Below are 13239 nucleotides of genomic sequence, written 5' to 3' on the forward strand. Positions count from 1 at the left end.
ACCCGGATTTTAACCCGGGGCTTCATTATTATTTTTGGGGGGCGGAACCCCAAGGGATCACTATTATTATTATTACTAATATTATTATTATCATTATTATTATTATTAACATTATTATTATCATTATTATTACGGAAGTCAGTCCGGCGGACTATTTCATTAGTATGTCGGAGAAGCGACGGACCCGTTAGGTTGCATCCTTGCTTATTTAATGTGTGTTCATCGTATTATTTACTTAAGGTTGTTCTGGGACCCCGATATCGTTTATATTCTCCTCCAGGTCAGCAGTAATGAGCTTGATTGTGATTTCTTTTCTTCTAAATTGAGTAGTGATTGTTATTTGTAATCGCTTTACATACTCAGAAGCATACATGCATCACCTTCCTTCTGGGGCCGCGTTCACGTTTTCGTACCACGCGGTACACCCAAACGAAGAGAAGACTTGCTGTAAGTTGTCTCGCGGAATTGGCGAGCTCCACCCGGTTCGGAGGACGCGAGTCAAAGTGTTCGTGTCATGTTGTTAGCATATGTTAGAGACTTTGCAGTAAAGGTCCTGTGGATGGTGCGTCGGGAAGTGCGAATAACTTGTAAATGTTAAAAGAATGTGTATTTCCGATTAATGATTGTTGTTTGAAAAGTCCCATGTTTTAAGAAATTTTCGAAATGGCAGGTTTTATTACGCGAATGTCTAAGGGTTCGCCCGACTCCGAGGAGAGGTCGGTGCCCATCACACCTTTAGTAAGGTCGGGGGTGTGACAAGAGGATCCAGTGAGCCTAAATTTGATTGACTACCTGAACTTTCACCTTACTGGTGGGGGTTCGAATCCCCATATTGTTATCCCCTCCCCCATTTTAAAAAAAAAAAATTAAAAAAAAAGTATGAGTTCATAGTAGTTCATAGGGGTTCTGTGTGAGCACCCAATAATTTATGTATGGAACTTTCAAAACGATGATTGTGTAGTGATTTATTAACCTATTCACTCTTAATGAATGTTATGATTATTTTATACCTTCCGTTACATATTACATATAAAAGTTCTCCTAGAATATACATGTTCAAGACAGTTATAAAATAGTAAAAGGACAAACAGAAGTATAGAACATCTTTTCAGAATAACATTATTTATAAACAAAAAAAACAAAACACGAACAAAAATACGCGCGCAAATAATTAGATGATGAATGCAATATTTTATAACATTCTGTCCGAACATTCTGCTCTCAGATATTGCAATATTAGATGATCAATGCAAGTTGTGATGCATATGATGAATCAAGCCTATACGTGGTATGGATTCACGTGAATCCAATACCTTTTGTTTAAATTCTTTATTTACATTGAAAAATCCAAAAATTAGTTATAAAATTTTGAATATAAACTCAATTATTATTGTGTAATAATTTAAAGTCGTTGAAATTCATAAATTTTAAATTTTAGATCGTCTCAATATGTGGTTGGCAAGAGGTCAAGAAACATGCTTTTTTCTAACTTGTTTTAGACTGCATGGACTCCCATTTACTTGGTGCAGGACCATATAAATATATAATATGTTTTTTTTCTTTCCCTCTTAATAATGCAAGTTGACTGACTTTTCTCAATCAATTTCCTTACCCCTCAGCTTACGCAGTTCACCTGTCTTCTTGTTTTCTTGTCTTTATAAGGTTTGCTAATGTATTCCTCAATGTGAGAATGATGACATTTCTATAATGTGTAGCAGTGTAACATTTTCCTCAATAATTCATAAAAAATATTTTTATACCAAATAATTAATTTAATTTTAAACATTTCATTTTATCTAAATGAGAAACTTTTATAGCCATGTACATTTAACATGACATGTTTAAGACTAAAAGTTTCAAAAAAAATCATTTCCTTCTCAAATTTCATGTCAAATCAGACTATGTCATACAAACTAGAATAGAGGGACTACCATATAAGCAACATAGACATACATACAGGGGTGGAGGAGGTGTACAAGGGGGGAAAATATGGTAGTATGTAAATAGTGCAAAAATAATTCTTTTGCTTATATATAAGTTGTTGAATACTTGAATCCCCATGGCATAGGAATTTTTTTGAATCCCTTTGTTTGAAATTCAGATCTGCCCCATGCTCGTCTTACCTCTCTTGACTAAGATCTTCATCAAAGTCTTCACATCACTCGTCGGAGCTGTTTGATCTAAGTCCCTTTATAATCGGCTGAATATGTAACAAAATGTTTGGGATAACTTGATGAGAGGCGCAAGAGTGGTGAATAAAGTCTTAAAATGTGTCCACCCGGCACAATGAATCCATGGTAGTTCTGTGAACACCCATTAAGTATGAAGTCGCCAAACGGTGATAGTTTAAGGGGGTTTTAATCTAGTCACTCTATTTTTTTCCACTTGTACTGCCACCTGGAATTCTTGGCAGGAGCTTTTGGAGCGTGATGTTTTGCAAGTTATATTCCTCCTCCATGGGACACTTTAATATGAGTTCATAGTGTAGGATCAGAGTAAACACTCAATTGGCCGACTACCCTGAACTTTCACCTTATTGGTGGGGGGGTTCGAATCCCCACGTTATAATCCCCTCCGCCATTTTTAAAATAAAATAAAATATGAATTCATAGTAGTTCATAAGGGTTCTGTGTGAGTACCCAATAATTTATGTATGGAACTTTCAAAACGATGATTGTTTAGTGGTTTATTAACCTATTCACTCTTAATGAATGTTATGATTATTTTATATCTTCCGTCACATATAACATATAAAGTTCTCCTAGAATATATATGTTCAAGACAGTTATAAAATAGTGAAAGGAAAAACAGAAATATAGAACAACATCTTTTTAGAACAATATTATTTATAAACCAAAAAAAAAAAAAGCACGAACAAAAATACGCGCGCAAATTATTAGATGATCAATGCAATATTTTATAACATTCTGTCCGAACATTCTGCTCTCAGATATTGCAATATTAGATGATCAATGCAAGTTGTGATGCATATGATGAATCAAGCCTATACGTGGTATGGATTCACGTGAATCCAATACCTTTTGTTTAAATTCTAATTCTTTATTTACATTGAGAAATCCAAAAATTAGTTGTAAAGATTTGAATATAAACTCAATTATTATTGTGTAATAATTTAAAGTCGTAGAAATTCATAAATTTTAAATTTTAGATCCGTTTCTCAATATGTGGTTGACAAGAGGTCAAGAAACATGCTTTTTTCTAACTTGTTTTAGACTGCATGGACTCCCATTTACTTGGTGCTGGACCATATAAATATATAATATGTTTTTTTTCTTCCCTTCTTAATAATGCAAGTTGACTGACTTTTCTCAATCAATTTCCTTACCCCTCAGCTTACGCAATTCACCTGTCTTCTTGTTTTCTTGTCTTTATAAAGTTTGATAATGTATTCCTCAATGTGAGAATGATGGCATTTCTATAATGTGTAGCAGTGTAACATTTTCCTCAATAATTCATAAAAACTTATTTTTTATATCAAATAATTAATTTAATTTTAAACATTTCATTTTATGTAAATGAGAAACTTTTATAGCCATATACATATAACATGACATGTTTAAGACTAAAAGTTACAAAAAAATTCATTTCCTTCTCAAATTTCGTGTCAAAACAGACTATGTCATACAAACTAGAATAGATAGAATACCATATAAGCAACATAGACATACATACAGGGGTGGAGGAGGTGTACAAGGGGGGAAAATATGGTAGTATGTAAATAGTGCAAAAATAATTCTTTTTGCTTATATATAAGTTGTTGAATAATTGAATCCCCTTGGCATAGGAATTTTTTTGAATCCCTTTGTTTCAAATTCTTCCGCCATCGTTCGTGTTACCTCTCCAGACTAAGATCTTCATCAAAGTCTTCACATCACTCGTCGGAGCTGTTTGATCTAAGTCCCTTTATAATCGGTGAATATGTAACAAAATGTTTGGGATAACTTGATGAGCGCAAGAGTGGTGAATAAAGTCTTAAAATGTGTCCACCCGGCACAATGAATCCATGGTAGTTCTGTGAACACCCATTAAGTATGAAGTCGCCAAATGGTGATAGTTTAAGGGGGTTTTAATCTAGTCACTCAATTTTTTTCCACTTGTACTGCCACTTGGAATTCTTGGTAGGAGCTTTTGGAGGGTGATGTTTGCATGTTCTATTCCTCCTCCGTGGGGCACTTTAATATGAGTTCATAATGTAGGGATCCAATAGCTCAGTTGGTTGACTACCTGAATTTTCACCTTCCTGGTGGTTCGAATCCTCATGTTGTAATTAATCCCCTCCCCCATTTTTTTTTTTAAAATTAAAAAAAGAAAAAAAAAAAAAAAAAAAAAAGTTCATAGTAGTTCATAGGGGTTCTGTGTGAGCCCAATAATTTATGTATGGAACTTTCAAAATGATGATTGTTTAGTGGTTTATTAACCTATTCACTCTTAATGAGTGTTATGATTATTTTATATCTTCCGTTACATATTACATATAAAAGTTCTCCTGGAATATATACGTTCAAGACAGTTATAAAATAGTGAAAGGAAAAACAGAAGTATAGAACATCTTTTTAGAACAGTATTATTTATAAAAAATAAAAATAAAAAAAAATAAAAACACGAACAAAAATACGCGCGCAAATTGTTAGATGATGAATGCAATATTTTATAACATTCTGTCCGAACATTCTGGTCTCAGATATTGCAATATTAGATGATCAATGCAAGTTGTGATGCACATGGTCAGGGGCGGATCAAGCCTATATATGGTATGGATTCACGTGAATCCAATACCTTTTGTTTAAATTCTTTATTTACATTGAGAAATCCAAAAATTAGTTATAAAAATTTGAACGTAAACACGATTATTATTGTGTAATAATTTAAAGTCATAGAAATTCATAATTTTTAAATTTTAGATCCGTTCCTCAGTATGTGATTGGCAAGAGGTCAAGAAACATGCTTTTTCGAACTTGTTTTAGACTGCATGGACTCCCATTTACTTGGCGCTGGACCATATAAATATATAATATGTTTTTTTCTTTCCTTCTTAATAATGCAAGTTGAATGACTTTTCAATAATGCAAGTTGAATGACTTTTCTCAATCATTTTCCTTAACCCTCAGCTTACGCATTAATTCACCTGTCTTCTTGTGTTTCTTGTCTTTATATAGTTGGCCAATGTACTCCTCAATGTGAGAATGATGACATTTCAATAATGCGTAATACACCGCATAAAAGGTTGTGGAAATCAGTACAATCATTTAACTTTATTAGTACGTTCATAAAAGGATTTTTTTTTATTTTTTTTATTTTTTATGTATACCAAGAAAATAATTTCACTTTAAACATTTCACTTTACCTATAATGAGAAACTTTCATATTCATACATATGAAATGCTTAAGACTAAATCTTTCAAAAAGTTTCAATTCCTTCTCAAATTTCATGTCAAGTCGGACTATGTCAGACAAACTAGAACAGAAAGGAGTACACTATAAGAAACACAGACATACATACAAATTAAATGAAGAGTGAATAAGTTAAAATCCCTAAACTATTATCATTTTCATGAGTTTCATACCTAAATAATTAGATGTTCCCGTTAGGGGTGGAGGCAGAGGAGCGCAAGGGGGTTCAATTGAACCCCGGCCCCTTGGTTGAAAAAAAAATTATAGTACATGTAAATAGCGCAAAAATAATTCTTTTTTGCTTATATTCAAGTTGTTGAATTCCCTTGGCATAGGAATTGTTTAATTCTTCTTTGTTGAATTTTTTTAAAAAAAAACTCCTAGCTCTGCCAATGGGTCCTGTTACCTCCTCTCCAGACTAAGTTCTTCTTCAAAGTCTTCACTTCAGCCGTCAGAGTTTTTGGTCTAAGTCCCTTTAGATTAATAAAATTCAGCTGAATATGTTACATTGTTTAGGATAACTTGCTGAAAGGCGCAAGGGTGATGAAAAAAGTCTTAAAAACTAGTCACCTAGCACAATGAATTCCTGGTAGTTCTGTGAACACCCATTAAGTATGAAGTCGCAAACTGTGATAGTTTAGGGGGTTTTAATCTATTCACTCAATTTTTTCCACGTGTATTGCCACTTGGAATTCTTTGTAGGAGCTTTTGGAGCGTGATATTCATGTTACGTGTTATATTCCTCCTCCAAGGGGTACTTTAATATGAGTCACGGTAGTTCATGGGAGTTCTGTGAGCACCAAATAATTTATGTATGGAACTTGCAAAACGATGATAGCTGATTTAATTTATTAACCTATTCACTCTAAAATGAATGTTATGATTAGTATATCTCCTAAGCTACATATTACATATAAAAGTTTTCCTGGAATAACAGAAGTACAGAACACTTTTTTTAGAAGAATATTACTCCCTCTGTCCATTTAATATGAAGGTGTTTGACTGGGCACGAAATTTAAGAAATAAAAGAAAACTTTCGAACCTTGTGATCAGAACAAACCATAGAGATTTATTTGGCTAGAAATCATTTTATTAAGGGTAGAAAAGTAAATTTAAAGTTGAATTGTTACTAAATATAAAAAAGTTTCATTCCTTTTTGGACTGACAAAAAAAGAAAAAAGTATCATATAAATTGGGACGGAAGGGGTATTTATTTTTCTAAAATAACACAAAACACATATACACGCACGCAAACAAGTTTCTAGGGGAAAAGTTACAATAAGTAATAACGATGAACAACCATAGATTATAAATACAGGAAAAAGAGATCAAATACAATACATTCAAACATTTTATTATGTTATCAAAAAAATTTCATTTTAAGGACCATTTCATACGAAAGAAATTAATGTTTTGTACGTTTGATGTGAAGGTACATGTGGGGAATTCTTGCGTTTGCCGTGAAGACTTGGGAAATGCAATTGCTCTGTCAAGTCAACAACTAGAGAATTTTCAGCGTTTCAATTTTTAAATTAATTTTATTTAAAGCGATATGTCATTAAATTAATACTCCATCCGTTTCAATTTAGGTGAACCCATTTGACTAGACATGGAGTGTAAGAATGAGTAGAAGACTTTTAAATTTGTGGTGTTAAATGAGTCACATATATTTTGTATGGCTATAAATCATTACATAAAGGTAAATTGTTTAAATATAGAAAGAGACATTTTTTGCATTTAATTAATAAGAAAATAGGTTCACATAAATCAAGCTAGGATTATTATTTTGGAGAACATCATTCTTTACATATTTTTTAAAGCAAAAAAAGACCCTCTCGGGACGTTTGAAAACAGCCAAAAAAAAAAAAGAGTCTCATTTTTAGAATATAAGTTTTGTTTTAATTTGTGACAAAAGAAAGAAAATTTCCCAAAAAATACTCTCTTTATCTATTTTAGTTAGTTTCCAAGTTAAAGATTGTAATAAAAGAGTATCGAGTAACTGAGTATTTTTAATCTTGCTTTTTAAATTAGGAATAATATTTTTATTAATTAAATCAAAAATAGAACCAATAGTGTATTGTCATTTGGCAAAATTTCATCCAATCCACACAAAAAGCACATTTCATTTTGGGAAGGAATATTTCATTCGTTCTTCCCAAGATATTTTTTACACATGGGCATTTTGGGAAAGTTGACAAAGGGAAGACCTTCCACAAACCCTACACCTAGACACACTATAAATAGCTAAATATAGAAACCTAATGGACCCGAGACTAGAGAATCATCCTAAAAAACTAATCAGTCGTAGCCAAGAATATACAAAAACACCTAATAGACCATTTCTCCATTGTTATCTTCTTTGTTAAAACTCCACAGATCCCATCTTAAAATCACCCAATCCCAATTCCAATGTCATGTCTAAACCCGGAGGTGAAAGTCACAGTGATTTTCATTTGAGCTTTTTTTTTTTTTTTTTTTTTTTTTGATAATCAACGTTGGAGTACATTTTTATTCAAATAAAGGTTCATTCTCCTCTTTTCTTATTTTATTTATTTCTTGTCGTTGACGTGTTTTAATACCCTAACGTGTGCTATGTTGGGTTGGAATGTTAACTTATTCAGTGTCTGTTATTTATACTTCTTTTCCTTTTTAGTTTGTCTAAAAAGTATGTCATCTTTCTATAATTAGAAATAATTAAACTTTCGATTTCCTCTTTTACCCTTAATGAAATAATTTATAATCACACCAATTTCTAAAGTCTTCCTTCCTTTCTTAAATTTTGTGTCAAGCCAAACAATGCCACATAAATTGGGACGGAGGGAGTGGTTTTTTTTTTTTTTAAACACTAAGAAATAATTTAACTTTAAACATTACATTTTACCTTTAAAAGAAACTTTTATAGTCCTACATTTGTTATCACATGCTTAAATTTCGTGTCGAGTCGAGTCACACAATGTCATACAAATTGGAACTTAGGGAGTACATTTTTTCTTCCAATACAAGGCGATAGCTTTTCTCCTTTTTGTGACGTAATTTAAGTGAAGTCAAGTGGACATTCATTTTCTTTTCCAATATACTTTCCTCCTCATTTAATTAGACTATCAATCAACTAACCTTTTACTGCACCGGGCTGCCCTAATGATAGAACATATATCCTTTTCCATTTTTCTGTCTCTTTTTTTTTTCTAGGTATATTGGTGCTATATAATGGAGTAACTTTGGAAACTACTCAGATCAAGTTTCATATAAATCCCTTCAAAGCAGTGTGTTTCCAGTGCATAGTAACAGCATGGAGAAATACATTTTACTATTGATACATCTCTTTCTAGTCCAGTATTTCTCATTTTCTTTATCCGCTACTTCCTCAAATGAAACAGACCTACAAGCTCTACTAGCTTTCCAAAATTTTATTACAAGTCCTAGTCATTTTTTGGTCAAGAACTGGACCAAGAATACTTCTTTTTGCTCTTGGTTTGGTGTCACTTGTAGTACAAAAAGGCAAAGGATTCTAGCCTTGGGTCTTCCTAATTTGCAACTTCAAGGCACAATTTCCCCGTCTTTGGCCAATTTGTCCTTTCTCAGAGAGCTCAATCTGGAGAACAACTTCTTCCACAAAGATCCCTTATGGCCTTGGTCAGTTGTCTCGTTTGCGAGTGATTGATATTAGGAACAATCAGCTCCAAGGAAGTATTCCAACAAGTCTATTTCAACACCAGAGAATTCAAAAGATTTCATTGTCTTTGAATAAACTCAGTGGCGAAATGTGGAAAGGGCCATGGTATGTACCGGAACTTAGAGTCTTATACCTCAGGAACAATAGCCTCACGGGTATAATCCCTCCTTCGGTTGGAAATGCCACGAAAATGATGAACTTCATTTTGTCTGGGAATAGAATCGATGGCAACATTCCTATGGAGATCGGTAATCTTAGCCAACTTACAAATTTGTGGTTGCACGAAAATCAAATAACAGGTTCCATTCCTACAACACTGTTTAATATTTCGTCGCTTCTTGTCGCATCTCTTGCAAACAATAGCCTTTCTGGTCCTCTCTTGCTTGATGAAGGGAATATTTTGTCAAATCTGAAGTTTCTAAGTATATTTAACAACCAAATTTCTGGTTGCATTCCTTCCAACATATGCCAACTCACAAAGCTCAATTTTCTATCCATATCAATCAACAATATAACTGGAAAAATTCCCAAAAATATTGGCTGTTTATCCAAGCTTAAAGAGTTCTATATTGGTTATAATCCAATAAAAGGGACTATTCCCACTTCATTGGGCAATATTTCCACTCTGCGAAATCTTTATTGTAAAAGAAATCGCTTGGAGGGGCCAATTCCTCCAGAATTGGGGAAGCTATCAAATTTGAGGCAATTATCGTTTACCGATAATTATAATCTTATTGGTGAAATTCCAAAAGCTATTTTCAATATTTCTTCTTTGGAAATAATTGATTTTAGTTTCAACAACCTCTCGGGGAGAATTCCAGCCACTACAGGTCTTCATCTTCCTAACCTTAGGGAACTTTTTTTGGGAGAAAATCAGATCAAAGGGGAAATTCCATTGTTCATAACAAATGCTTCCAAGCTTGAGATACTGGATCTAGCAGGGAACTTTCTCACAGGAACTATTCCTACTAATCTGGGAAATCTTCGTGAGCTGCGTGGACTGTTCCTACATACCAATCAACTTACCAATGAACCAAGAGAGCATGAGTTGTTATTCTTGAATTCTTTGGCGAACTGTAGGATGTTGCGATATCTAGAAGTGGGTCACAATTCGTTGAATGGCGTTTTGCCCAATTCAATTGGGAATCTTTCATCTACTATTGAAATATTTCATATAGGAGATGCACACATCAATGGCCTTATTCCCACAAGTATAGGCAACATGAGCGGTCTAATTAGCCTAGGCTTTCAAGAAAACAATTTGACAGGGAGTATTCCTTCTGAGATTGGTAAGCTTAAACAACTCCAAGGGCTGTATCTACATAACAATAAATTGCAGGGACATATTCCAGAGGTGGTATGCCATTTATCTAATTTGGTTCAATTATATCTGAATGGTAATGAGCTCTTTGGTTTAATTCCAGTATGTATAGGAAATCTTAGCATGCTACAATATCTTCTGTTGGGTTCTAACAAATTTCCATCAAAGCTACCTCTAAGCCTTTGGAAAATGAGCGGTCTTCTCTATCTATACATGTCACAGAGTTATATAGTGGGAGAAGTACCACCGAATATTGGAGAACTAAAGGCCATTGTAGAAATAGATCTTTCTGTTAACCACTTTTCGGGGATGATACCAAGCAGTTTGGGGCACCTCCAAAACCTGAAGTATCTTAACCTATCCAACAATTCATTTTCAGGCCCAATTCCATTATCCTTTTCCAACTTGATAAGCTTGGAATTCTTGGATTTGTCTTTAAATACCTTGTCAGGTACTATTCCTAAGACATTGGAAAAACTCTCATACCTTAAAAGCATCAATGTCTCATTTAATAGTTTAAAAGGTGAAATACCCAATGGTGGTGTGTTTGCAAATTCCACTCTGCAATCATTTCTTGGGAACAAAGGTCTATGTGGAATGCACATATTGGAGGTTCCTGCTTGTGCTATCACTAATCCTGGACAACAATCAAAGTTTAAGGTGCTTCTGCTAAAAATTGTTACTCCGGTGGTTATTTCATCCTTTCTAATATTCTTGTTGGTCTCAATTTGGATAATGAAACGAAAGAAGAAAGGAAAGTCCAAAGATGTTGAAAAGGTTCCAGAGATCAAAACTTATCAATTGATTTCTTATCATCAGATTCAAATAGCAACAAATAATTTTGATGGATCAAATTTAATTGGTGTGGGAAGCTCTCAGAGGCACATTATCTAGCGGAACTATTGTGGCCATAAAGGTTCTAGATTTGGAAAATGAGAAAGTATGCCAGAGGTTTGATACAGAATGTGAAGTCATGAGAAATGTTCGACACACAAATCTTGTCTCAGTGATCACTACTTGCTCTAGCAAACACATAAGAGCCTTTGTTTTGCAATACATGCCCAATGGAAGTCTTGATACTTGGTTGTACAAAGAAGATCGCCACTTGATCCTTCTTCAAAGAGTCACCATAATGCTTGATGTGGCTGTGGCAATTGAGTATCTACATCATGGTAATGACACCCCGATAGTTCATTGTGACCTAAAGCCAACCAATGTTCTTTTGGATGAAGAAATGGCGGTACATGTTGGTGATTTTGGCATCTCTAAGATTTTAGCTGTAAGCAAGTCTATGGCACATACAGAGACATTAGGCACTCTTGGATATATTGCACGTGTACACTAGTCTCTTTCTATTTCCGGTATATATCCAAGACCTTTCTTTTTTATTTTCACAAAAAATCATATTTAAGCCCTTCAAAATTCTAGCAATAAATAAAAATCAACTTTAGCACTTAATTGTTGTTATATATCGGATGAATAATTCTTTCTCATTCTCGTTCTTTTAAGAATATGGCTCGGAGGGAATAGTATCCACTAGTGGTGATGTTTACAGCTATGGCATCATGCTAATGGAGGTTTTGGCAAAAAGAAGACCAACAGATGAAGAGATATTCAATGAAAATGTTGGCTTGAGGGAATGGATAAAGAAAGCATTTCCAAGAACTATGATGGAAGTTGTGGATGCCGATATTTTTCATGAGGAAAAACAAATCACTTCCAAAAGTGAGATCTGCATAATTTCCATGATTGAATTGGCTTTAGATTGCACAAAAGAAATGCCAAAATCAAGAATCACCATGAAAGATGTAGTCAAGAGGCTTAGCAAAATCAAGAAAACATATTTGGAAATGTAGAAGTTATCTGTTTCGGTGGTGTGCTTTCTGACCTACAAGTTAATATGTTGCTTTTCTTTTACATGGTTTCTTTAGTAATAAAGTCTAGCGTATAGTTACTACTTGGAGTCATGTATTGTTTATACTTCAGAGTGTTGTAGTTCCTTGTTTTGTGATTTCACATTTGAGTGGTTTAATTTGAAACTATTTACTTGTTTGATTGAGTATGGTTTGAGTGCTTGAATAAATCATAATTAAATTAATGAATATTATGAAGGTGTTTAGCTGCACTATTTTACTTTCTGTTTGCAAGCTTGGAAATATCTGTTTCATCTCTTTTTGCCTCTCTCTGTCCCGACCGGCACAGTGGCCCTGACGCGTACCCGAGCCGACCCCCCCCCCCCCCCCCCCGAGCACCACACATCATACTACTATTACCTTAACCTGTGCACATATAATCTCCATAAGACATGTCCACATATATATATATATAGCAAAAGAATAATGTACAAAATATCCATCGAGGGTCACATAATATCTGCTACCCACATACGAGTATCTACGAGCCTCTAGTCGAAATCGGGGTCATGAAGACGGAGACAGATCCCGCCATGCCCGAGTATGTACACAAAAGAATATATCAGAAACTGCACCTCCGGTCTATGAAAGTGCTCCTGCACAAGCTGATCTGATTCCTAGGAAGCTGGATCGTCTCCCTGTCTACCTGTGGGCATGAACACAGTGTCCAAGAAGAAAAATGTCACGACCCAACCCCGTAGGCCGTGACTAGTGTTCGAGCTGGACACTCATATACATATCTGTAGATATAGTTAACCCGAAATTAAACACAATATGGAAGCTTGCAAAGACAAGACGTTATCTCAGAACGTCACATTTGTATATATAGGTAACCTGTCTCCTGAGGAGTCACAACCAATCAAAAGATAACATAATACACGAGCCGACAAGGCTGTCATAACGTATGGGAACGTCCCAAC

General features: G+C 34.3%; 2 protein-coding genes across 2 annotated transcripts; both read left to right on the plus strand.

Moving 5' to 3' along the window:
- The first annotated feature begins 9275 nt into the window (after positions 1 to 9275).
- LOC132061643 (LRR receptor-like serine/threonine-protein kinase EFR) lies at positions 9276 to 11300 on the plus strand. Its single transcript, XM_059454415.1, has one exon. The coding sequence runs from the start codon at positions 9276 to 9278 to the stop codon at positions 11298 to 11300; it is 2025 nt and encodes a 674-aa protein (XP_059310398.1).
- Positions 11301 to 11379: 79 nt separating this feature from the next.
- Positions 11380 to 11751, plus strand: LOC132061644 (receptor kinase-like protein Xa21). Its single transcript, XM_059454416.1, has one exon. The coding sequence runs from the start codon at positions 11380 to 11382 to the stop codon at positions 11749 to 11751; it is 372 nt and encodes a 123-aa protein (XP_059310399.1).
- The last annotated feature ends 1488 nt before the right edge of the window (positions 11752 to 13239 follow it).

Source organism: Lycium ferocissimum, chromosome 6 (assembly GCF_029784015.1).
Source record: "Lycium ferocissimum isolate CSIRO_LF1 chromosome 6, AGI_CSIRO_Lferr_CH_V1, whole genome shotgun sequence".
NCBI lineage: Eukaryota > Viridiplantae > Streptophyta > Magnoliopsida > Solanales > Solanaceae > Lycium > Lycium ferocissimum.

Excerpts from the sequence above, each read along its gene's own strand:
- LOC132061643 (XM_059454415.1), top strand. The coding sequence starts at position 9,276 with ATGATGAACTTCATTTTGTCTGGGAATAGAATCGATGGCAACATTCCT.
- LOC132061644 (XM_059454416.1), top strand. The coding sequence starts at position 11,380 with ATGAGAAATGTTCGACACACAAATCTTGTCTCAGTGATCACTACTTGC.